Source organism: Rhincodon typus, chromosome 7, assembly GCF_021869965.1.
Source record: "Rhincodon typus isolate 14 chromosome 7, sRhiTyp1.1, whole genome shotgun sequence".
Taxonomy (NCBI): Eukaryota; Metazoa; Chordata; class Chondrichthyes; order Orectolobiformes; family Rhincodontidae; genus Rhincodon; species Rhincodon typus.
Window position 1 is genome coordinate 37,063,465 of NC_063338.1, and position 25,985 is coordinate 37,089,449.

The 25,985-nt window shown below is 39.2% G+C and overlaps 1 protein-coding gene across 2 annotated transcripts in view; it reads left to right on the top strand.

Moving 5' to 3' along the window:
• Positions 1-25,985, top strand: part of nckap1 (NCK-associated protein 1) — a 185,594-nt gene that overhangs the window by 63,007 nt on the left and 96,602 nt on the right. For both annotated transcript variants that reach the window (XM_048599365.1, XM_020528083.2), the window contains exons 3-9: positions 3,777-3,869; positions 6,402-6,458; positions 6,565-6,707; positions 9,191-9,281; positions 14,695-14,832; positions 14,916-14,964; positions 23,081-23,237. In XM_048599365.1, coding sequence (XP_048455322.1) covers positions 3,777-3,869; positions 6,402-6,458; positions 6,565-6,707; positions 9,191-9,281; positions 14,695-14,832; positions 14,916-14,964; positions 23,081-23,237 — 728 coding nt within the window. The remainder of the gene's footprint in view (positions 1-3,776; positions 3,870-6,401; positions 6,459-6,564; positions 6,708-9,190; positions 9,282-14,694; positions 14,833-14,915; positions 14,965-23,080; positions 23,238-25,985) is intronic.

Below are 25,985 nucleotides of genomic sequence, written 5' to 3' on the forward strand. Positions count from 1 at the left end.
TCTGTGCAGAGTCCACTGAAGCTGGGTGTCAGTGAACATGTCGCCTGGAGTCGAGGCCCGAAACGTCAGCCTCTCTGCTCCTATGATGCTGCTTGGCCTGCTGTGTTCATCCAGCCCTGCACCTTGTTGCCTGGAGTTGGCATAACTCTCGTTTTTCAAGGAGAAAGAGCAGAACTCTTTCCACCACTTATCACTGTCTCCTGAGCCCTCAACCTTTTTCAACTCCCATTTCCCCTTGATCTGACATTTTCTTTCTCCCCCCTCCATTCCACACTCTATTAACTCTCTCCCTACCTCTACACACTCATTTTGATGTTACCGCAACTCAAACGCATAGAAGTCAGACGACAGTGTTGAAAAGTTGGAAAGCTGTTGCGTTTGCATGTTATTGAGACTTAGTACTTCTGAAATCTTTGTGTTAAATTATTTTGAAGCGTATAACATTTGTTTCTGTTTAATCTGTCTTCCATTCCATTCGAATAATATTGGAAATCTCTGGCACAGTGAGCTTATTCCTTCCACAGTTTTGTAACAGTTTCTTATTGCATGAATTTCTTCAGTCGGTTTCATTTTCTGATGGTCATGAATAAATAAAGATGAGACAGTAAAGGAGGATAATGCTCTGATTTCACTATGACTATGTCAAGAATGTTCCCTACTCCCAATGAATGGCCCTTCTTGTAAAAAGCAAGTTCAAGTCTGAGCCACTAGCATGTAATTTACTGAGTTCTGCTACAGTTTAGTGACACTAAACTTTAAAATTATCATTTTACATCATGTCTTTCAATTTTTTTGCATGCTTAACTTGACTTTACCTGGATAATTTGGTAAGTGTGGATTCTCTTGCTGCGTAAAGTCTCCACTAGTTGAACAGCATTACCATAGCTGTGTAACCCTTGATGTGCTTTTGCCATTTTAGATGAAGTAATTCAAATTATTCTTAGCCTAACTCAAAATGCAGCACTTGCATTAATGTAGTGTTTGCACTGTTGGTAGTTTGGAAACTGTAGCTGATCATAGTATTATAAGCTCATGTTGGCAAGTAGAATATTGACACATTCTGAAGGTTCGTCAAATGGAAATGTTAACTCTCTTCTTCCACAGATGCCGTCTGACCTGAATTTTTCTAGCGTTTCTTTTTTTTAGTTTAGATGGCTAATATCTGCAGTATTTTGATTTTGTTTTGCTGATAAAAATCACACTTTGAAGCATTTATCCTGTACCCATCAGGACAATTCACATGAATGCTAATTCAAAGAGAAAACACCACTTAGACTACATGACAGGAGAGTGCTAATTGGTTAGCTAACAGTTTCTGGTGGACATGCTGCAATTGGGAATGCAGCAATTAGTGATTATTGACAGTTAACTGCTAGGCTTTGTTTAAGTTAGCCTTGCAGCTAACTGTCAATCATCATTAATTCTTGCATTCTTCATGGCAATGCCTCTATCGCAGCGCTCTCCTTTAGTACAAATGTTTTTCCATAACTTGGTATTCTTACAAATTACCAGATGAGTACAAAAAAAATGTCTGTGATTTTTTTTCAGGAATTCTCAAGTTCTATACGACCAGCCAACTATTTTGTATTTGTGATAGTTAATACTTCTAGTTTAACCTCTTAATTCTAACTGTCACAAATTACTTCATGTTTTGAAATTTGTAGTATCCACTTGAGCTGACATTGAGAAGTTCTCTTGAAAATATTTTAAATATTACTATCTTCTGCTAACGTATTGGAACAGTAATTTGGAGCCACTGGCGTTGTCATTGTGCACCAAGAAGGAAGTTGGCACACATGCTGCACATAGCAGCGTGTGCAGTGCTGCTGACATTGTTGTGCCCTCAGTGGACGCTCACCTGGTTGTCCACTTCATTTGCTGCCTCTCTGGCTGCCCTGTTTTTGGAGCAGTAATCAGCAATGTGGCAAGGCAGTGAAGAGTCTGGAGTGGACACCAGTGGGGCCTAGCAAGAGGGATGGCCGATTGTTAGCAGTGGTGCTAGGAAGCAGATTGTGATCCCAGGATTTTTAATTAGTACTTTGGGTTCTATACTCTCTGAAAACTTTATTCTACCAGTCTATTAAGGAGTAAGGTCATGAGCAGTTTAATCTGAACATCATAGAATCATTTGAAAAACTTCATGTTTGATTGACAGTGCACTTGTTAAAGTATCTATGGTTTGATAAGTTTCATGGGTAATCTTATTCTTTGAGACAGTCTAGCTACCTCTTCAGCAATTGCAATGACACTAGATACACTGCAACTGCAGGTGTGGTTTGTGCCCTCCTTGGAGTTGCAGTGGCAGCAAACACAACAAAAAAATATTACCCGTAGGTTATGAAAACCTAGACCTGTCCAGTTGTTGGTTAGTTTTTTGAGAATTTGTAATGTTCTGGAGAGAGCAATAGCAGACTTTCTGCCTACAGTGTCTTAATTTGTATAGCTCGCTTTCTTTAGTGCAAATTCCACATTTCTTGTAAAGAAAAAGTTGGAGTAGCAATCTCGACAAATACAGTATGTTAATACTTCAAGTGGTGTAATGTGCTACCTAATGATTAACCTTTGTAATATTGTTTTGTACATGTTTTATTGTAGTGGTGCAGCATTGTAAATGAGGGGAGCACTTGACCAAAGAATACTGTATTGAAGGGATGAAACAGATATCCACTGAGAAAACCAGAATGTTGGCTGTTGAGTTTCTTTTTGTTGGTTTAAAATGTAGGTATATGCAGATCAGGCAAGGAGGAATAGCAATTTTATTTTAACTGAAGTTTGGGATGATTCCCAAATTGGTTTAATTTACTGATATTAAACTCTGTTTTGATTTTCAAAAATGTGTAAAGTCCTGTATAAACTGTAAGGCTGGAGCTGAATAGTCATATTCCTTGTCTTCCAAAATAAACTTGGTTTTAAAAAAAACCCTGCAATTAATATGGAAGCATTTATCCATTTAGTGTTCTGGTGAGTGTCTGTTATTGCTTTTCCTACAATGGGTACTTTGTGTGATTGGAGTACGGAGGTAGATATTTGGTCGAAGCACATTTTGGCTAAATTTCTTCGTAGAATTTTAAAGGTATTGAGTGGAAACAAGATATGTATTTAAAAGCTGGTCTGTTAAGCTTGGCTATTTATCTGTACATTTATCTATAAAAATGTAAATTCACTAATGAAAAAGTAATGCAGAAAAGTCCATGGAAATGTTATTCCAGTTCCAGACTTTGTTCCCCTGGCAACAATGTAATGCTATTGCATAAAGTAGTGAAAGATACACAAAGACACACACTTTCTCAGCATCCATTTAAGCGAAAGAAAGGTTGCATTATTTTATTTGTTCTGTTGCTAGTTTTACTTCTGTGATATGGTTTTAGCTTTGCAATACTCGTATAAACAATTGTTTTATTGTTTGAATAGGTAGTTTGAAACCACCTGGAAAAGCTGCTCAGTTATTTCAGTGATTATGGAACTCCACAACCTATGTGCGGAAACTTTTATGAAAATTCTGAGTGGTCTTTAGAGTTTTATTATGTTTATTTTAAAATTTTTAAGGTTAACAAGCAGACGGTTTAACAGTCCAATAATAAACTACAAAGTTGGCTTTTGGATGCTGGCAAGTGGTGCTGGTTGTAGAACTGAACTGCATCAGTAGTTGCTGGCTTTACTAATTCTACTGCTTTAACAGTGTCATTCATGTTAGATTACATCAAATTTAGGATTATGTATTATAACTCAGTCAGTGTAAATTGTCTAATAAAAATGGCTTTTTCTTGTCCCTTTAGCAACAGCTGTCACAACTACATAAGGAGAAACAGGAAATTCTGAAGAACCTGGCACTTTATTACTTCACATTTGTGGATGTCATGGAATTTAAGGTAGAAATGCTTGTCTATTCAATGTGGAGATTAATTTAAGTAGTATGCAAATGTGTTTTGAATCTTGCATTTTTACAGCAAATTACAGCAAATTGTGGTGGTTAAGTTGCCCTGGCATACAAGATGATTCAATTTTTCATACTCCAGGAATCATGTTTTTGCATATACTTAACAACCATGCCAGCTTGGAAGTTATGCAAATCATGACATGTCATACATTCATGCATGAGCTAATTTTTCTTCTCCCTACAAATCTGTACTTCACTCAGTGGCACCTTAAACTGGGCACAAGGCACCAAGCAGGGGATATGTGCTGTGATGCAAAGATGGATGGGAATTTAAGTCACGCCACTTTTGGTATCTAATGCCAGTGATGTTTCAAAATAGCAATCACCCACATCCAGTCACACATTCTCTTTTATGCTCAATATTTAAGGTTTGTTTTTAGGCTTTGAAGAGCAACTTATACTTTGACCACTGTTACTTTACTCATTACAAACAACTTGATGTCAAAACAATTCTTAAACTGATAGCTAATATAAGGATTAACTATGAAGTCTTAATAGTTTGGGCTCAGTAACATGGTGTATAACCTTTTCCTATTTGTTGATTGGAAAGCTGAGTTCCATTGTATTTGTGGAATGATTTCCATGTATTCTCGTTAATGTGTAGAGATCACCTTGTTGTCTTAAGTGATTTGCGGCTCTGTATTCTGGTCTTTGTTTGCTAGTCTACCAAACATGCGATAGAAAAAAGCACATCATCTTTTAAAGGGACCATGCACCCTTTTCCCTCCTAGCATTTTACAAACACCAAATTCTAATGTCCTGCCTCCCAAACCACAAGTACTCTACCCAACTTCGCAACACATTCCAATGAATACCTTAGACTGCCGCCCCTATGGAGTGTAACCATTACCCCATGACTTTCAATTGTATTACCAATGCTGAATCCCACCCACCATCCTCGTCTCTCCCGCCCAATCCGTATTCTGGGAGTTACCAGAACCGAACTGGTCCTGCTGTATAAATACTGTTGCTGAAGAGCTGGCCAAAGAATAGGAATTCTCTGGTGAGGAATACACCTCATCCTGTCTCCCAATTCCTGTCCATCATCTGCAAAGCACAAGTCAGGAGTGTGGTGGAATACTCATTGCTTGGAGGAGTGTCACCTCAACAACACTCAATGAACATAAACAGTGGCAGCAGTGTATACCATTTACAAGATGCACTGTAGTAACTCTGAGGTTCCTCTGATAGCATAATCCAAACCCATGACCTCTATCAGCTGGAAAGAAGAGTTCAGAAGTTGCATGGGAGCATTGCCACCTTCAAGTTCAAACTCACACCATCCTTTCTTGGAACTTTATCACCATTCCTTCATAGTTGCTGAATCAAAATCATGGAACATTCTTCCTGACATCCCTGTGGATGTCCCAACACCCCAGCCACTGCAGTGGTTCAAGAAGGTAGCTCAGCACTTTCACTTGGGCAGTTTGGATGCTCAATAAATGTTTGTCTATTCAGTGACACCCACATATAATGGATGAATAATAACAGAAAAAAAATCAGAACTCTACTGTCACATGGATTAGGCTTGTGTTTTATTTAACGGCACCACGGCCTGTGGCTCAGGTACATTTCTAAGTCAGGTACACTCATATAAAGAAGAAATTTGCATATTGCTCACTAATATTTTCTCCCTACTGTTAAATTCTCAACTGGTTCTGCCTTAATCATGCAAATTACCTCTGCAGTTTGGTTAATTTTGCTTCTGTTCCTTCCGTTTACCAGTTCACTGCTGTGACCTTTTATCCACTAATTCCTGCCCAACGTCTAGCTCGGCTCACCAAGACGTGTGTTACATCCATAAGACTCTGACTCCTTCTGTTTCCACATAAGAAAATTGCAGCATACTGTTGAGGGGTGTGGCTATTCCAAATCACCCACTTAATATTTAAAGAACCTGTTTGGATAAGGATGCAGTCATTATTGTGTGAACATATTAATGTAAGCAATGAAAATGTTTATGCTTATCAATCTTACTGTTGATTTGCTAAATGAAACCTCAAATATTTGACTGTAAATCTGATATTAGCCAGTTGAGTTAATATAATTGCTTTGGTGTAAAGTTCTGTTGCTAACCTTTCCTGCATCTATGCTCTGATATTTCCTTTCTTTCTTGTAGTTTTTGTTCTCTCCCTCTGCATTGCACTGCTTCGTGAGCTGAATTTCCCATTCCTCATTTTCTGTCTCCCTGGATATGTTCCACTAGTTCTGGCTTCATGAGTACATTACAACAGTCTTGGTTTGGAGTGTCTGTTGAGCAATTTTCTGTCCCTTTATGCCCTTGCAGTCTTGTTCAGTTAGGATCATTTGTATTTTGCACATTGCAGGTTGTGTTTAATGACCAACTTCATTATCTTTTTTGCTCCCCAGGCCTTATCTCCTGGAACTCTGTTCCTCCTTTTTGTTTTAAATAATGCTATCAGTAATAGTGTAACATGATTGTATAAATTGTTTCCCCTTATAGGATCATGTGAGCGAACTACTAAACACTATTGATGCTAATCAAGTTTTTTTTGATATTGTAAGTATCTTCAAATGTTCATATTCATTTTGGGGGAAAAAAAACTTCCCAAATTTGCAATTTTTAAATTTTTGTCTTGTTTTTTTTTGTTTTCCACTGCACTCAGACTGTCAACTTTGATTTAACCAAAAACTACTTGGATTTGGTTGTAACCTACACAACACTAATGATAATGGTGTCTCGGATTGAAGAACGAAAGGCAATTGTGGGCCTCTACAATTATGCACATGAAATGTTGCATGGAGCTAGGTGAGGGTTAAGTCTTCATTCAGTATCTGTAGTTTTATTTAAGTGTAGCTTATCTGTTGCGTGTTTTATGAACATAAGTTAGCAGAACTAGGCTCTTCATTCCTGCAAGTCTGAACCACTATTCAGAAGGGTCATGGCTGATTCATTTGTATTTTGAATTTCACATTCCCATCCACCCCTGATAACCTTTGATTCCCTTGCTTAACAAGAATCTATCTACCTCTGTTTGGAAAATATTTCATGACCTGGTCCCCATAATGTTCTGAGGCAAAGGGTCCAAAGAATCTGACCCTCTGAGTGGAAAAAAATAGTCTTCATTGCTGACCTAAAAAGGCAATCCTTTATTTTTAAATGATGTCCCCTAGCTCTGGCATCAGCTACAAGAGGGACTGTCTTTTCCACATGCACCTTGTCAAGACCATTCAGACCCTTATACACTACAATCAAGCCACTCCTCACTCTTCTAAATTCCAGAGGATGCAAGTCAAATTTGTCATCTGCCACTGCTTCTCTGTTGATCTATCCCTAAGCCTCATATGCCAGGTCACTTCAGCTACCCAGGTTTCTTCCTCACATAATTGTCCTTATTTAAGTTTAAAAAACTAGTCTTAGACCCACTCTTCTCCCTTTCAAGCAGAAAATAAATTTTAATCGTAGATAGTCACTGCAGCATGTTTGAATATTGAGTTTGTTGTCCCAGTATTCAGTCCACAACAAATCTCATGGACTGCACACTACATGTCACATTCTTTTCCTTGCACCAAATGTTGGTTTACAGAACTAAGTTATGTGGCTTATTTATGCTGATTTGTTTTTTTTCTGCAAATATTTTTTGTAAGCATAGGTAACAATAAGTGAATTGAAAATTCTTAATTTGAAGCCTTTGAAATATCGCACTAGTAAGATACGTGTTTGATGTGATATGGTTTGAAGTGATAATGTTAGAATCTGAAATTAATGCAGGAAGATGGATTTGCTAAAAATCGGACAGAGCAAGTGTGTTTTGGTTTGGAGTCCTGTAATTTGCAAGTGTGCTATCTTGATAGCTGACTTGTAACAATTCCAAATGTGTGGCTTGTTCAGTTAATGCTGAAAATGCAATAAATTGTAACCTATATATTGGTATTTATTCTTTTATGCCTTTGTATGGGTGGCACTTAAAGTTTGTTTCATTTTAAAAAAAAACATCCATAGGATAGAACAACCTTAATTGTCATGTGCGCTCAAATGAGTGCAGTGAAAAGTTTTGCAGTGTTGCCTCTCGGCACCATCTTGGGTACAAGGTACCCAGGTACAGTTACTTTAAGTGTTACTACAGAATTGAAATAGTTTTTAAAAAAGACTAGCATAGGAATACAGAGTTTAAAAAGTCCAGAATGAGTCTGAAAAGCATCTTTAAGGTACTCAAGTTATAGTCCTTTTTCACTGCATGACGCTTGTTGCAACTCACTTGTTTGCAAAACTCCCAAACTGCACAGTTGTTTCTCCTTAATGCCCCTCTCTTCATTAGGGACCAGCAGTATTCAGTAAACCTCTAGCACAAAAAACAGTATTGTTCCTATTTGGACACACAGGATTTAAACAAAAGTAAGTATAAAATTAAATCACTGTATTCATCCAATTTAAATAGTGCTTTACCAAGGTAGCATAGCAATAATTCACTAAACATTGCTGTCATTTTGTTTTAAGAATGTTACGTCGAGTAGTTGAAATAAGCAGTGGTATTATGACACTTGGTACCAAGAATACTCCTCACCATTTGAGAATGCTGATTCATGAAGTAGACTGTCAACATTTAAAAACTAGACAGCTGCACGGATGGGGCGGTATTTTTGACATTGCCTTTCATGAAGAACATTCCTGAACATTAACAGCATGAGTTGATCCACAAATTGGGTCAGTACCAGTTGAATCAATGCTGTTATAAACGCATTGATGACTACTAAGTGTGATCCAAACCATAATTTAGAAGCACAGATCCATCAAAGAATTGTCAGATGAACAGAGTAGGCTGTCACTTTGTTGGGAACTGAACAGTGATTCTAGTTGTAGCAGAGTTGTTCCTCAGACTTCCTTGGTTTAAGTCGGTTCTTTTTACTGTTTGGACTCTATACTATAAAAGATACAGCACAGAAATAGACAATCCAGTACTCCTAGACTTTGCCTGTGATTATGAACCCTCCTTCTAACCCTGTCAGCATATTCACCTTTTCGTTTAATCCTCATACTTAGCTATCGTCCCTAAATGCAATATGACATGATTCAGAACTCCCAGCATTTGCTGTCTCCTGAACTTCCTCAAATGAGAGAGAAATTGTCAGTGTATGTTTATTTAGCTACTTAGAATTTTTCTTGCATGCTATTTGTAAAACACAGCATCTTTTTTTTAGAAAGTGAAAAATAATTATCTTGTGGTTTAGATATTTTTATATAAAAACTATTTAAGTTGTGATTGAAAACGGCATATGTAATGTTTCTGACAGTGATCGTGAATATCCAAGACTTGGCCAGATGATTGTAGATTATGAGAACCCACTGAAGAAAATGATGGAAGAATTTGTACCACATAGTAAGGTAAGATAAGAGGGAACTTTTTGTTTTGAGTTGTTTTGAACTGTTACACTTTGGAATCACTCCTCTTTTGTGCCATCTGTCATCTTAAATCTCTTTGCCTTGCCTTCTCGATCCTAATCTCAGAAAAATGCTTGCATTTCATGGATTTACTTATCACTACAGTTGGGACAACCTGATTTGTTGCCTTTATTGGATTCCTCCTTTCACTAGCCCACCCATCATTCCTCTTAATTCCTATCCTCCTTTGCCAGAAAGCTATTTTTTTTCCTACTTTCTGTCCTTGCTCTTCTGCGCGTCCTTTTCAGGTTCACCTTGATTATATGACCCATCCCTTTGTCACCTGACCATTTTGCTATTAAGTTACTGGTTACCCAGCTCTCCATATTAACCTATGTTATGAGCATTTTCTTTGAAATCTCCCAAAATCAAAGCAATCAACGTTTTTGACCTTTCTAAACTGCTGATACGTCTTCAACCTTTTGTTGTTGGGAGGCTGGAGAGCACCGGCTCCGGTTATTGGCTTATACAGAGAGGGGAAGAGTCAAATCTTGTAACCCCTCAAATTATTTTAGTAGTGTATTAAACAAGACATGTGTTGCTTAAATGTTTTTATCACAAAACTAAACCTTATATACTTTACCATAAGCTGAACTAGGACCTACTTATACACCCACTAGAATCCTCTGACACTCCCCAAGTAGTCACAGAATATAAAAGCTAATACCTGATCAGGATAGCTGCTGCTGCTGATGAGAGTTGACGCTGGCTGGGCACTGTGCTCAATGTTTCACGTCCCTGACGTAGGATCTGCTTCTGTGAAGGTTGGTCTCTGGAGTTTTTGCTGGCTGCATGCCCCAAGGGTGGTCTTATTATTTTTTCTCTTGTCTCTCACAAGTCATGCTGTCTTCCTGTTGGCTCAGGCTAATTCACTCATCCCATGCCTTTACCTTATTGGCCCTGGCCCAGAGACTTAGGTAGCATTGCCTCATTATTTCTCATCCAAATAAGCCTTTTGCATTACCTCATCTTTCTTTGCTTTTGCAGAACTTAGTTAATTCAAACCAGTTTAAATCGGCCCAAACTAGCACCTGGGTGCAGATCATTCTTAGTTCACAAGCTGCTTCTTTCTTCAGCACCTTTGCATTCCCTGTTAGCGAAGTCAGCACCTGGTTTTCTCTCGCGCTCTCACACTCTATCTTTCTGCAGCCATTGGCTAACATCTCCTCAGACAACAATATCAGCAGTTTGTACCTTTCCCTCTCTCTATCTCTCTGCAGCCTCTGGCTAACGCTTTCTTTACCTAAGTCATTGAGCACGTTGCCAACTTCCAAGTTAGTGTCCATTCATCCCAGAACTCAATGCTTGAATCCGACTTAGCAAGTTTCTGCCCTCCTGGAGTATGGAAAGCTTACTCTTTAAAGGCACAAATAAAATGCTTTGTGACCATGACAGTGTGGAAAGTTTTATTCCTCATTCTTCTCAATCTATTTACCACCTTTGACATGGTCATACAGTTGGCTTGGACTGTCCTCACCTGGTTATATTTTTATCTACATAATCATAACCAGCATATCTCTTTCTGCTCTCAGGCGATTACCTCTAGTGTCTTCCAAGGATCTATCTTTTGCCCCTCCTTTGTGTGGGCCATCAATGACACCATTTCAAAATACTTAGTTTTCACATGCATGATGATGGCACCCAGCTCTATCTCATGCCCACACTCTTAACTTCTCCAATGTTACTAAATTTATCAGATTGCTTATTTTTTATCCGGTTCTGGATAAGTAAATAACTATAAACAAACTGGGAAAATGGAAGCCATTGTTTTTGGTTCCTGTTCCCAACTCTGTTCTCTAGTCACAGACTCCATCATTCTCCCTGGCATAACCAGAGACTAAACCAATCTGTTAACAGTCCTGGTTCCATATTTGAACCTGAGGTGAGCTTCTAATTATGCATTTGTATCATCACTGAGACTGCCTGTTTATTCCTCCATGACATTGCCGACCTCACCCCTTCCCACCTTGTCGGTTGAAATCCATACTGATATATTTTTTTAATCTCTGGATTTGACTATTCCAAAGGATTCCTGTTCTTTTTCCACATTCTGTCCACTTTCAGGTCATTCAAAACTCTGCTACCAAAGAACTCTGCTATCTTAACACCAAGGCCTGTTCAACTATCATTCTTGTGCTTACTGATTCAAGTGTTCCCAGTCAACAGCATCTTTATTTAAAAATTCTTGTTTTGGTTTTCATTTTCCTTGCAGGGTTTTGTCCCTCCCCTACCTAAACAATTTCTAACTCTACAGGTATGCGAGATATCTATGCTCGTCCACTTCTGAGTTCTTGAACATACCCAGTTTTAATTGCTGTACCATTGGTGGCTATGCCTGTTGCTGCCTAAGTCCTAAACTCTCGAATTCCCTCTCTTGACCTCAATCCCACTCTTCAAGATACACCTTAAAACCTGCCATTTGACCAAGCTTTTAGAGGTCTGACTTAACGACTCTTTATGTAGCTTGGCATCATATTTTGTTTTATTATCAAATTTGGTAAGATCTCATAAATGAAAGAGTAGAGGTAAGGCAAGAAAGCAAAGTATCAATGTGGGAAATAATAAGCAGACCAGGACAGGAAGCTAGGAAAAGGGAAGGTATATCTTTGTTAGGTAATGATGATATTATCATAATAGATAAGAGTGACAAGTTTAAGGAAACCAGGATGTTGAAGTGGTTTTACAGGAAGAGAAGGGGTAAAGGCAAGAATTCACTGTGGAAGTAGTCTACGTATCCCTAACATGAACCACACTGTGGGATGGAATTTAAAGGAAGAAATAATGGGAACTTGTAGAAAGATATGACCATAATCATGGGGGATGTTAATCAACTGGAAAAAGGAGTTGGGCAAAGGTAGCCCAGATGAATTAATGGAATGTTTTTGGGATAGTTTCTCAGAACAGCACGACTGGAGCCAACCAAAAAGCAGGCTATTACATGACCTGATATTCTACGACAAGGTGGGATTAATTAATGACTTCTCCGTGAACATGTATCTGGGTAACTGCAATAATAATAATTTTTTTTAATATTTAGTTTGCGGCAAAGAAGTCAGGGTCTAATACTCCTATTTTAAATTTAAATTAGGACAATAATGAAGGTATGATAGAAGAGCAAGCTAAAATTAACTGGTCGATTAGGTTAAGGGATAGGTCAAAAGAGATACTGCGGCAGACATTTAAGGGGATATTTCAGAGTGCACAGAATAGATATACTGTAATGGAAAAAGAAAAATTCCACAGGGAGGACCCCATTTGTGGTTAACTTAAAAAACCAAAAGATAGTATCTTACTGAGAGAAAAATCACCAAATTACGCAAAGCTGGGTGACTAGAAGATTGGACCAAATATAAAGAAACAGCAAGGAATGACTAAAAGGTTAATAAAGAGGGAAAATTAGAGTACGAGAGGAAAGTATCTAGAAGCTCAAACAACAGAAGGTAAAACTTTCAACAATACTTCAAGAAGAGGAGACAACTGATCTGATTAAAAACTGTATGGAAAAACGAATGATAGGAAAATAAGACGGCAGAAGAATTGATCAGGTATTTTGCGTTGATCATCCTTATGGAGGGTACAAATAATATTTCAGAACCAGTTGTAAGTCAGCAAATGGAAGGTTGGGAGGAGCTCAAGAAGATTACAGTCACCATGCAGGGAGATACTCATGAGCAAATTATTGGAATTGCAAGCTGACAAGTGCCTAGCTCCTACAATTTTTTTTAAAAAAAAAAAGCCACTAGTGAGAGATTTCATGTGTTGATTTTCATTTTCTAAAGCTCTGTGGCTTTATGAATGGTCCCATTAGATTGGAAGACAGGAAATGTAACTCCTTGATTCAAAAAAGGAGGGATACAGGAGACTACAGGCCCACCAGCTTAACATCTGTAATGGGAAACTGTTACCAGTTGTTATTAAAGAAGTTATAGTAGGCACTTAGAGAAGGTCATGGTAATCAAGTTGGTTTTGTGCAAGGAAAGACATACTAACTCGTTAGTTCTTTAGAGAAGTCACATATTGTGGATAAAGGGGACGAGTGGATGTTCTGTAGCTTGATTTCCAGAGGAGAGAGTGCTGCATCAAATGTTGTTTTTGAAGACAAAAGCTCAGGGTAGAGGGTATATCATTTTGCATGGGGTGAATATTGGCTTGCTAACAGGAAACAATAGGCATAAACTGGTCAATTTTTAGTTGACAATATGTGAAAGTGGTGTACCATAGTGAGCAGTGCTGGAGCCTTACATGTTTCCAATTGATATAAGGCTTTTGGATTAAAGGGCAGAAAGTATGGTTGCTAAATTTGCTGATGACGCAAAGGTAGAAAAATAGATTGTGAAGAGGACACGCGGGTACAAAAGGGATAGAAATGTGGAAAAGTTGAAATGTTACCTGCATGAGCAAGGATCTGCCAAATGGAATATATTATGTGAGAATGTGAAACTGTCTATTTAAAATAAAACAAAAAGGCCCTCTCTGGTGCTATCTAAATGTTAAGAAATTGCAGCGCTCTGAAACGCAGAAGGATCTGGGTGTTCCCATGCATGAATTTGAAAAGGTTGACATGCATGTACAGCAAGTAAAATGGAAGAATAAAGACTAGAATGTTTTTGTTTATTGCGAAGGGAATTGAATACACAAGTAGGATATTGTGATGGCACATCTGGAGTACTGTATGTAATACTGGTCTCCTTTTCTAAGGAGGGATGTGAATTTGTTACAAGCAGTTTGGAGGTTTACTCGACGAATACCTGGAACAGGCGTGTGCCTTTTGAGGAGAGGTTGAACAGGCTATATCTGCTGGAGTTTAGAATAAGAGGGGACTTGATTTGAACCATGCAAGATGCTGAGTGGATTTAACAGGGAGGATGTGAAAAGGATGTTTCCTCTTCTGGAAGAAGCTAGAATGAGAGATCACTGCTTAAAAATAGAGTGCGTTGCCTGATACCCAAGATACATTTTTAAAAAGTGATAAAAAGCTAGCAAACACAAAATTAAAAAGAATTGAATCAAAGTATGCATTGAGAAAAGAGCACGTCAAACAAAGTAGTTTTTTGTTCAACTTTTTTAAAAATGTGGCTTTTTTTATTGTGTATACCAATGTGAATGCAAAGAATGAAGGAATGCACAGAATCAGAATTGCCATTAACCATGATCTTCATTGAATAGTGGATGTGGCTGAAAGGCTTTTGTGACATACTGCATTGAGTGTGAATGTTTCTGTAGCACACCTGTGAATCACCATAGAATATTTTATTATGTCTCTCAAATATATTGCTCTGTGTTCATAACTATTGCATTTTTATTTAATGTCTTAAGCGAAAGTAATCTTATTGTTGTGTATCTTTCCCCTTCTAAGTCTTTGTCAGATGCACTAATTTCACTCCAAATGGTTTATCCTCGACGGAACCTTTCAGCAGAACAATGGAGAAATGCTCAGTTGTTAAGCCTAATAAGTGCTCCAAGCACCATGCTTAATCCTGCACAATCTGACACTGTAAGTAAATTATACACATCCAGTAGCTATTGTTTTAGTAGTTTAAACCATTTATAAGCCAGTTTTTTGCTTCATTGTTTTAGATGCCATGTGAATATCTTTCTTTGGACACTATGGAGAAATGGATAGTTTGTAAGTATTAAAAACCGATTTGACTTTTCATAAGTACAACATAGGTTTCTCGTGGTAGCCTAATAAATGTGCATAGGAATGTAGCCTGTTTAGTCTATCAAAACTGTTCTGCCACTGAGAGAGTGACTGACTGATTTTTGGTCAAATGCTTTGTCCTTTTTTAAATACACTTGGCAAATAAAAATTAATCAATTTGAGATCTAAAATTAACGGTTAACCTTACAGCAATTAACTTTTGTGGAGAGCATTCCAAACTTGGGCTAATATTTGGATGGAGAGAGTTCCTAACTTCACTGCTGAAAGTTTTATCTTTAACTCTTAGACAATGTACCTTGCCCTAGGATCCCCGTCCAATGGATATAGTCTCAACTACCCATTCCAGGCCGAAACCACTCGCTATGTGAACAAAAGGTTTTTCTTTTGTCACTCTTGACTTTCTTTTTCCAATGAATTTAAATCTGTGCCTTCTGACTCTTGATTCTTTCAAGTCTAAGAATGGTTTCTCCTTTGCTCTGTCCAGACCCCACGCAATTTTGAATACCTGTTAAATCTCCTGTAGGGCTGCTTTTCTTGGAAGAAGATAATTTTAACTTCAATATGTTTTCACAACTGAAATTCCTTATCCTTGGAACCATTGTCATGAATCTTTTCTGTATTTTCACATTGCAATTATGATGCCCAGAACTAGATGCAATACTCTAGCTGAGGCTGAACTTGTATCTCAGGCAATTAACGAAACTCCTCACTTAGAGGATCCTCAGAGGATTAGATAGGGTGGACAGTGGGAGCCTTTTTCCTCGGATGGTGATGGCTAGCACGAGGGGACGTAGCTTTAAATTGAGGGGTGATAGATATAGGACAGATGTCAGAGGTAGGTTCTTTACTCAGAGAGTAGTAAGGGCGTGGAATGCCCTGCCTGCAAAAATAGTAGACTCGCCCACTTTAAGGGCATTTAAATGGTCATTGGATAAACATATGGATGATAATGGAATAGTTTAGGTTAGATGGGCTTCAGATTGGTTTCACAGGTCGGCGCAACATCGAGGGCCAAAGGGCCTGTACTGCGCTGTTATGTTCTATGTTATGTACTCTATGCCCCTATTAATACAATCTAGGATAGCGTATGTATTATTAATTACAATTTCATCCTGTTTTGCCACCACCAATGACTAATGCACGCACACACCCAGGTCTGCACCTCCTTAGAATTGTTTACCTTATTTTATATTGTCTCTCCATGTTCACCTCCCAAAATGAATCACTTCACCTGCATTCAACTTCAATTTCCATCTGTCTGCCCATTTCACCAACTTGTTTATGTCCTTTTGAAGTTCAACACTATTGGCAATGGTTCCAAGTTGTACATCATTACCAAAGCTTGAAATTACTTGGGGTGGCACGGTGACTCAGTGGTTAGCACCGCTGCCTCGCAGCGCCAGGGACCCGGGTTCAATTCCACCCTCGGGCGACTGTCAGTGTGGAGCTTGCGCATTCTCCCCGTGTCTGCATGGGTTTCCTCCGGGTGCTCCGGATTCCTCCCACAGTTAGGTGGATTGGCCATGCTAAATTGCCTGTAGTGTTCAGGGATGTGTAGTTTAGGTGGGTTATGAGGGATGATTTGAGGGGCGGTGTAGACTTGTTGGGCCGAAGGGCCTATTTCCGCACTGTAGGGATTCTTAAAAAAACATTATGCACGACAAAAACGTTTAAATCACTTTTCTTTTTGGTTTGCTCATGGGATGTGAGTGTCACTAGCCAGCCTAGCATTTATACTCCATTCCAAATTGCCCTTAAGAAGTGGTGATCAGCTGATATCCTGAACTCCATATGGGTGTAGGGATACCCACACTGTTAGTATGGGAGTTTTGGGATTTCACCCGCAGCAACTGTGGATGAATGATATAATTTCAGGATAAAGTGTGTCTTGGGGAGGAACTCACAGGTGCGGGTGTTCCCAGGCATCTGCTGTCCTTACCCTTCCAGCTGCTAATGGTCATGAGTTTAGACAACATTTGGAGCCTTGGTGAGTTAATGCAGTTTGTAGATAATACATATTACTGCCATGTCAGTGCTGAAGGGAGCAAATATTGGTGGTGGTGAATAGGATGCCAGTGAAATGGATTACTTTGACCAGAATGATATCAAGCACTTGGATGTTATTGGAGTTCCACTCAATCAGGTAAGTGGGAACATTCCATTATGTTCCTGACTTGTACCTTGTAGATCGTGGACAGGCACTGGGGAGACAGGAAGTGAGTTACTCACTGTGGATTCCTTGTGTTGGCAGGAGGGTAATTCAGCAATATGAACGCCATTATATGTCAAGGACAATGATTAGATTCTTTGCAGATGGTCATTGTCTGGCGCTTGTATGGCACATTAGCTGCCATTACTTGTCAGCTCAAGCCTGGATGTTGTTCAGATTTTGCATGTGGACACTGATTGCTTCAGTATCTGAGGAGTTGTGAATGGTGCAGAACATTGTATAGTCATCAACTAACACTCTCACCTCTGACTTTATGGAGGAGGGAATATCATTTATGAAGTAGTTGAAGCTGGTTCGGCCTTAGGCGTTACCTGAGGAACTCCTGCAGAGATGTCCTGGAGGTATTAAGCATGATTTCAAGGGAAGTCACCCGTTCTTTATCTGGAATTCAGCTCTTTTGTCCATGTTTGGAACACAGCTGTAATGAGGTCACTGGCACAATCCAAACTGAGAGTGATAAACATTTGTTGCTTTGCGACTCCCACTGAATAACACTGTCAACGACTGTTTCCTTGAGATTGCTGATGAACAAAGATGAACTGATAGGGCAGTCAATGTCAGTTTTGTCAGGTACAAGACATATTGAGCAATTTTCCACATTGTTGGATAGATGCCAGTGTAGTAGCTAAGGGCACAGCTAATTCTGGAGCACAAGTCTTCAGGGCTATTGTCAGAATACAGGTAATTCACCTATAACATGATAGTTGTGTTCTTGTGCGACCTTGCGCCATAGAAAACCCACATTATCTGGAAATTGCTATAGAAAGTCACTACACTGTACAGTAGAAAGTTTGCATTATCCAAATAGTGTCCACTATTCATCAGTTGCGTTACAGCCAATTTGCGTTAATGAAACACACGTTATAGCAGAAATACCTGTATTGTTATTGTTCATATCATTGCATTATCCAGTAGTTCAAACCATCTCTTGATTTCACATGGAGAGCATGAATCGAATTGGTTGAAATCTGACATCTGTGATGCTGGGACTCTGGAGGAGGCCACAGTCACTTGGCATCATTGGCTAAAGATGTATGAAAATCTTTCAGCCTTGCCTTTTGCACTAATGTTCTGTGCTCCCCCAGTCATTGAGGATTTTTGGAGTCTTCTCCATTGAGTTTAATTGTTTAGTTGTCCTCATCGTCTACAACTAGATATGACAGGACTGCAGCACTTAGATTTGATTTGTTGGTTTTGGGATTGCGTAGCCCTGCTGATGCTTGTGCGACTTGGCATGCAAGTACTTTTGTGTGTTAGCTTTTTTTAAGTGTATCCTGGCATGGCCTCTTGCACTTTGCACCATCAACTTTGCTGCAGTGAAATGTTAATGGCTATTTAAGGGAGACATTGGACTATGAGGTTACAAATTGTTGAATATAACTCTGCCACTGATGGTCAATAGTGCCTCATGGATGATGGGTTTTGAGTTGCTAGATCTATTCAAATGTATTTCATACCATGCAGTGATTGTGCTACACTGGACAGTGTACCTATTTAGTTCCTCCGGCATTTCTTTGCTCCCCATTACTGCGTCTAGTCATCAATTTCTGGTGGTCTGGTATCTACTCTTGCCTCTCTCTTACCTTTTAAAACTTAAAAAAAATCTCTTGCAATCTTTAATTTATATTACTAGCTAGCTTATTCTTGTATTTCATCTTCTCTCCCATTATTGCTTATATTTTAAAATTATCCTGTGGTTTTTAAAGGTTTCCAAATCCTCTGGCCTCCCATTAATCTTCACATTATGTGCTTTTTCTTTTGTTTTTGTGCTGTCCCTGATTTCCCCTTGTCAACCATGGTTGCCTCATCCTCCAGTCGGTGTGTGTGTTTTATATTTGGGAATGAATTAGCATGGGGTTCTGGATTACTTGTCCAGTGATATTACCACCACAACACTGCCTACACATGTTTGATCTGATGTCATGGGATTTTATTTTGTCTAGAATCAATGTTTAGGACTCTCAGGGCAACACTTTCCTGACTATATAACACCCTGTCGCCACCTCTGGTACTGGGACAGGAATCCTGATTTTTTTTTAAATCAGGAAAACAATGGTCCCAACACGGAGCCCTGGAAAACTTTTTCATACATCTTTAGCCAACAATGCCAAGTGACTGTGGCCTCCTCCCAGAGTCCCAGCATCACAGATGTCAGATTTCAACCAATTCGATTCATGCTCTCCATGTGAAATCAAGAGATGGTTTGATGGTCAAATTACCCCCAGAAACTCCTGCCATTGTTGTCCCACTGTCTTCCCTGCTATACTCCCCTTCCAAACAACTGTAGCCTGCTCCCCTCTCATGTCTTTGTAGTTACCTTTACTCGGTTTTAACACAGTTACGTCTTATTCCAGCTTCTCCCTCTCAAACTGCAGGGTGAATTCTATCATATTATGGTCACTACCCTATACGGGTTCCTTTACCTTAAGCTCCCTAATCAAGTCTACCTCATTACACATCACCAAATTCGAATTACCTGTTCCCTAGTGGTCTATACCACAAGCTACTTCTTGTAGACAAATTTCTTGATCTGCTACCAACCTGATTTTTCCAGTCCACCTGCGTAACGAAGTCCCCTGTGATTATAGTGATAGTGTTTTTCTCACGTGCCTTTTCTATCTCCTGATTTTTTTTTTTAATCCTTTCAAATCCTGTCTACTGCAAGGGGGCCTGTATATAATTCTCATCAGAGTCTTATTTTTCCAACTCTATCCACACAGAATCTATGCATTCCAACTCTAAATGATTTCACCATCTACCTTCTTGGAATTTAAACCCATGCCCCTAAAACATTAGCATGGGGTTCTGGATTACTTGTCCAGTGATATTACCACCACAACACTGCCTACACATGTTTGATCTGATGTCATGGGATTTTATTTTGTCTAGAATCAATGTTTAGGACTCTCAGGGCAACACTTTCCTGACTGTATAACACCGTGTCACCACCTCTGGTACTGGGACAGGAATCCTGATTTTTTTTTTTTTTTTTAAATCAGGAAAACAATGGTCCCAACACGGAGCCCTGGAAAACTGTAAACCTTTCTCCAGCCTGCAAAATATTCATTCACTACTACTCTGTTTCCTATCACTCTCAGCCATTTTTTAGCCATTTTGTTAGCATCCATTTTATTCCTTGAGTTTAACTTTGTTTACAAGTCTGGTACGTGACGCTGTTATCAAATGTCTTTTGGAAGTCCATATACATCACATCAATCCTCTGATACTTCCTCAAGTAAACTCCAAGTTAGTCGCGCTCGAGTTTTGTCTGAAGAAATCTAAGCTGACTTTCTGTTGTCACAAGGACAAATGCAGGTTTAGTATTAGTTTTGCCCTGAATTATTGGTTTTTCTAGCAGTTTCCCCACTACCAGGCTATGAGAAGGATACAAACAGTTTACAGAGAGATATTGTTTCGGAGATAGTAGGAACTGCAGATGCTGGAGAATCTGAGACAACAAGGTATAGAGCTGGATGAACACAGCAGGCCAAGCAGCATCAGAGGTGCAGGAAAGAAGAAGGGTCTAGGCCCGAAACGTCAGCTTTTGGTATTGATGGGTTTAGTCGGCAAAAAGTTAGTAAATAGAGTATAATATGGGAAAATGTGAAGCTGTTCACTTTGGGAGAGCAAAAGAACAGAAAATTATTTAAATGGTTATAAACTGCAAAAACCTGCAACACAAAGGGACTGGGGGCACTTGTGCACGAAACACAGAAAGCTAGCACACAGGTGCAGTAGGTAATCAGGAAGGCTAATGGAATGTTGGCCCTTATTTCAAGGGTGTTGGAGCATAAGAGTAGGGAGGTCTTACTGCATCTTTACAAGCTGCTGTGAACAGTTATGCTCTCCTTATTTAAGGAAAGATCTCATTTCATTGTTGGTATGGAGGCATTGTCTTATGAGCAAAGGCAAGATAGGTTGGGACTTCCCTCACCGGAGTCTAAAAGAATTAGAGATGATCTCATATCGGATTCTTAATGGGCTTGACAGGGTCTCTGAACAGAGGGCGTAGCTTCAGAATTAAAGGGTGTCAATTTAAGATATGAGGAATTTCTTCTTTTGGAATTGAGGGCCTTTGGAACTCCTAAACCACGGAGAGCTGTGGGGAACAGAGTCCTTGTGTATATTTAAGGCTGAGATAGATTCTTGGTCAATCGGGGTATCAAGGGTTACAGGGAAAGGGCAGGAAAGTGGACACGAGAAATGTTGGATCAGCCATGAGCAGGCTCAAGGAGTCAAATACCTTTTTAAATTCATTCACGGGATGAGGACATTACAGGCTAGGCTGGCATTTATTGCCTGTTCCTGACAGTTAAGAGCCAACATTACATGTAGGCCAGATCGGTGACGATGGCAGTTTCCCTCTCTCTAAACAATATTAGTGAACCAGATAGGTTTTCCACCTATCAACATTGGGTTCATGGTCATTGTCAGACACTTTTTTTATCGAATTCAAATTCCACTATCTGCCATGGCAGGATTTAAACCCGGGTCCCTTGAATATTAGCTAGGTTTCTGGATAAACAGTCCATTGATGATATCGCTAGGCCATCGCCTTCCCACACCCAGTCCTGTTCATGTTTCTTATGGTCTTACTAAAGCTAAATTGATTAGCCTGTCAATGCTGAGCTTAGCTTTTTCTTTTATTTGGACAATGACGTCAAGTTTGCAGTTCTCCAGGCGTCTGACACCGAATCTGAGTCCAAGGAAAGTGGAAAAATGATGACCAGTGCCTCTACAATTTCCACTTTGTCTTCTCTCCTTATCTTTTTAGATGTGTCTGATCCAGTCCTGGTGCCATATCAATCTTTTAAATAGAGACATCCTGTCCAATACCACCACCTGGTTAATTGAGGCATTAGAAGAGTTTAAAGTTATTTCCTTTCTTGATGTGCCCTTGGTACCATTTTCTTCCACGGTAAAGACCAGTACAAAGTATTCATTTAGTACCTCAGTTGTGCCCTATACCTCTGGCCTCTGAATTTCCTTTTTGGAATCTAACTGACCCGGTTCCACCTTTTACTTTTGTATAAAAGCATTACCTTTCTATTTATATGCCCATTGGTGATGTCTCGAATACTTATCAATTTCCTGTCTCTGCTTTTAGGAAGGACGTTCCTTTTCATTGCCGGGAATAATTATTGTTCCGTTTTAATAATTTTTTAAAAAAATGTTTCATTTGATGGTAAAGCAGGTAAAGTTGGTTTGCACTGCACTGTAAAGTAGTTCTTTGTCACCAGCATTCCAACACCACCTGGATGCCCTCTCACCTTTTACCATCCCTAAACTTGAGAACATTTGAGACTTTATTCATAGAGTTAATTGCAACAGTTGCTGTTCCACACATCAGCACTGTGTTTGCTGCTTTGACATTGGCACCTAGTTGAAAATATAGAGGTCATGTTACCCCTCAATTTTAAAATTCACATTGATTTGAAGTCTGTCCATTGCCTCACCCCCTGTTTTCTATTTAGTCTTCTCTCAACCCTCCAAGATTCTTTACTCATTTAATTCTGACCTGTACAGCATTTAAATTGATCCATTACTACTAGTTGTACATTCAACTGCCTAGCTCTTAAGCCTTTGAATTTCCTAGTGAACTCTCATGCTTCAAGACACTGCTTAAAGTCTCAACCAAAAGCTTGATGAAAGACAATCTGTCCATTTGATCCTTTGCATAAATCGGTATCAACCTTCACACTATATAAATTTCCAATGAAATATTTGGGCATGTTTTGTTACATTAGAGACATTTTATAAACATAAGCTATTGTTATGAGAAACATTTTGATATTCTGTTAATGGTAGGATGCAAATGTGATATTAACACACATTTTACCTTTTTATTAGTTGGTTTTATCCTATGCCACGGAAACCTGAATTCAGATGCTGCAGCTCTGAGCCTGTGGAAGATTGCCCTGCAGAGCAGTTCCTGTCTTGCTCTCTTCAGGGATGAAGTATTCCACGTTCATAAAGTTGCAGAAGACTTGTTCATGAACATAAAAGGGTACTTTTTGCTTTGAGTTTGATAATTATACAAAATTTGTTTGAGTGTTGATGTGTAATTTGTGGGATATGGAAACACTTCCAGCACTTCCAAATATGGAAGTGTTGCAAATACAGTATTAATAACAATGAAAGCAAGTTTATATTTGTTTCATTGTTATGTAACCACAGTGAATGGTATTCATGTTGCGCATATCGTGATGAGTACTGTCCATAAATGTTTGGAGAATTATAGAACTATTTGAAATATGAGCTTGAGTTGTTTACTTGATGCGCGTGTTTTGAAACAAACTAATTGTACAGTTGCTGTGATTCACAGTGGTGACGGCAAATCAAATAAATATAAATCTATATTCTCTATAAATTTTATTTATAACTGTGATAAAAGGTTTATAATATGTTACCATTTGGGAATTTAAAATGGTAAAATTGGGGCAGAGATATGGTTTCAGTTCTTTGAAGTTAATACCCTTTTTAAGGTCAGAAAGTCATTTGGAACAATGTCCTAAATACGTAATTTCCATTATGGCATGTGATCTGGTCAGCTGCCCAGCAGAATACTTGTCCTGTTAATGGATGAAATATTTATACTGTTCACAACAGTTAGAAACCGATCAGAGGCCACTAGGTGTACTGTTGACTTAAGAGCAAAAGAATTAACTTTTCAGTTCAGGAGAGCAGTCACCCGAGCAGGGCTATGAGTTTGAGGAGGCTCCAAACAGTGAGAGTTGAACAGAACTTCTCAAGTTGTCAGAACTGAAAAGAAGTTTAGGCAATCAGGAAAGAAAGAAGTCCATGCCAGCAGACTTGGGCAGAAAGTAAGGAGACATGGGATAGGGGGAAATGTGGCAGATTGGATTCAGAATTGGCTGAACCTTACACAAAGGGTGGTAGTGGATGGAAAATATTCAACATGGTGCTCAGTTACGAATGGTGTACCACAAGGTTCTGTTCTGGGTCCCCTTCTGTTTGTGATTTTTGTAAATGATTTGGATGTAGGAGTGGAAGGGTGGATTAGTAAGTTTGCGGACGATACGAAGATGGGTCGAGTTGTGGATGGTGCGGAGGGCAGTTCTAGGTTACAAAGGGACATTGATAGGATGCAGAGCTGGGCTGAGAAGTGGCAGTGTGAGGTGATTCATTTTGGAAGGACAAACTTGAAAGCAGAATACAGGGTTAACAGAAAGATTCTTGGTAGTGTGGAGGAGCAGAGGAATCTTGGGGTTCGTGTCCACAGTTCACTGAAAGCTGCCACCCAGGTGGATAGAGTTGTCAAGAAGGCGTATGGTGTGTTAGCTTTCATTATAAAGGGATTGAGTTCAAGAGCCGTGAAGTTATGCTCCAGCTATACAAAAGCCTGGTTCGGCCACATCTGGAGTATTGTGTCCAGTTCTCGTCACCTCATTACAGGAAAGGTGTGGAAGCGTTGGAAAAGGTGCAGAGGAGATTTACCAGGATGTTGCCTGGAATGGAGGGTAGGTCTTAGAAGGAAAGGTTGACAGAGTTAGGGCTTTTCTCTTTAGAACGACAAAGGATGAGAGGTGACTTGATAGAGGTATACAAAATGATTAGAGGGAGAGATAGAGTGGACAGCCAGAGACTTTTTCCTAGGGTGGAGATAGCTATTACGAGGTGGCATAGTTTTAAAGTGAGTGGAGGTAGATATAGAGGAGACGTCAGAGGTAGGCTCTTTACTCAGAGAGTGGTAGGGGCATGGAATACATTGCCTGAGAGGGTAGTGGAGTCGCCCCCATTAGGGGCATTTAAGCGGCTATTAGATAGGCATATGGATGATAGTATAAGGTAGGGGTGGAAGTTAGATAGACCTTAGGATTAGGGTAAAAGTTCGGCACAACATCGTGGGCCGAAGGGCCTGTACTGTTCTAAGTCCTAAAACTCTCAACTGTCCAAGAAAGAGAACTGAAAAGAGTCTGTTAAGAGTTTTTTAAAAAAAACTTGAGAAGGGAGTGATATTTTTCCAAGATATGTGAGGGAGTTTGCTGGAAAAAGATTGAAAGCTTATTTTCTTGTTTGTTAAGATCTTTCTAAACTGTTTGCTTAATAGCTTTGTTTGTTTTCTTCTATGCAATAAACTTATGTTTTTTTTGTTAAAGAACATTTGCAGTCCCATTTATATATGTTTAGCAATTAACCACCATGGGTAAAGTTGCAAACGAACTCTACCTGCTATACCATCAATGAAACAAAGTTTCATTCTGGGATTTGAAATGTCCATTATTATCATCAGCTAAGATCATAATATAAGTATTTCTCATTGCTTGCTCATGCAATCAGAGTACTCATCACTATTTTTGCTTCTCAGATTTTTATTTCGGTGAATAATTCTTAGTGATCTGCATTTTTTTTCTCTGAATAAGCATCAATTGTTGTATAGAGATAGTAAGGACTGCTGATGCTGGAGTCAGAGATAACACAGTGTGGAGCTGGAGGAACACAGCAGACCAGGCAGCATCAGAGGAGCAGGAAAGTTGATGTTTCGGGTCAGGACCCTCCTTCAGAAAATGACGCTCCTGAAGAAGGGTCCCGACCCAAAACATCAACTTTCCGGCTCCTCTGATGCTGCCTGGCCTGCTGTGTTCCTCCAGCTCCATACTGTTATCAACTATTGTGTAATCATGTTTACATCCAAATTGTTAGGTTGGGCTAAAACATTTAAATTTATCGAAGTTGAACTACTTAGTTCTATTAAATTTCTTAAAATCTTGGTACTTTAAATACTGCAGTATTC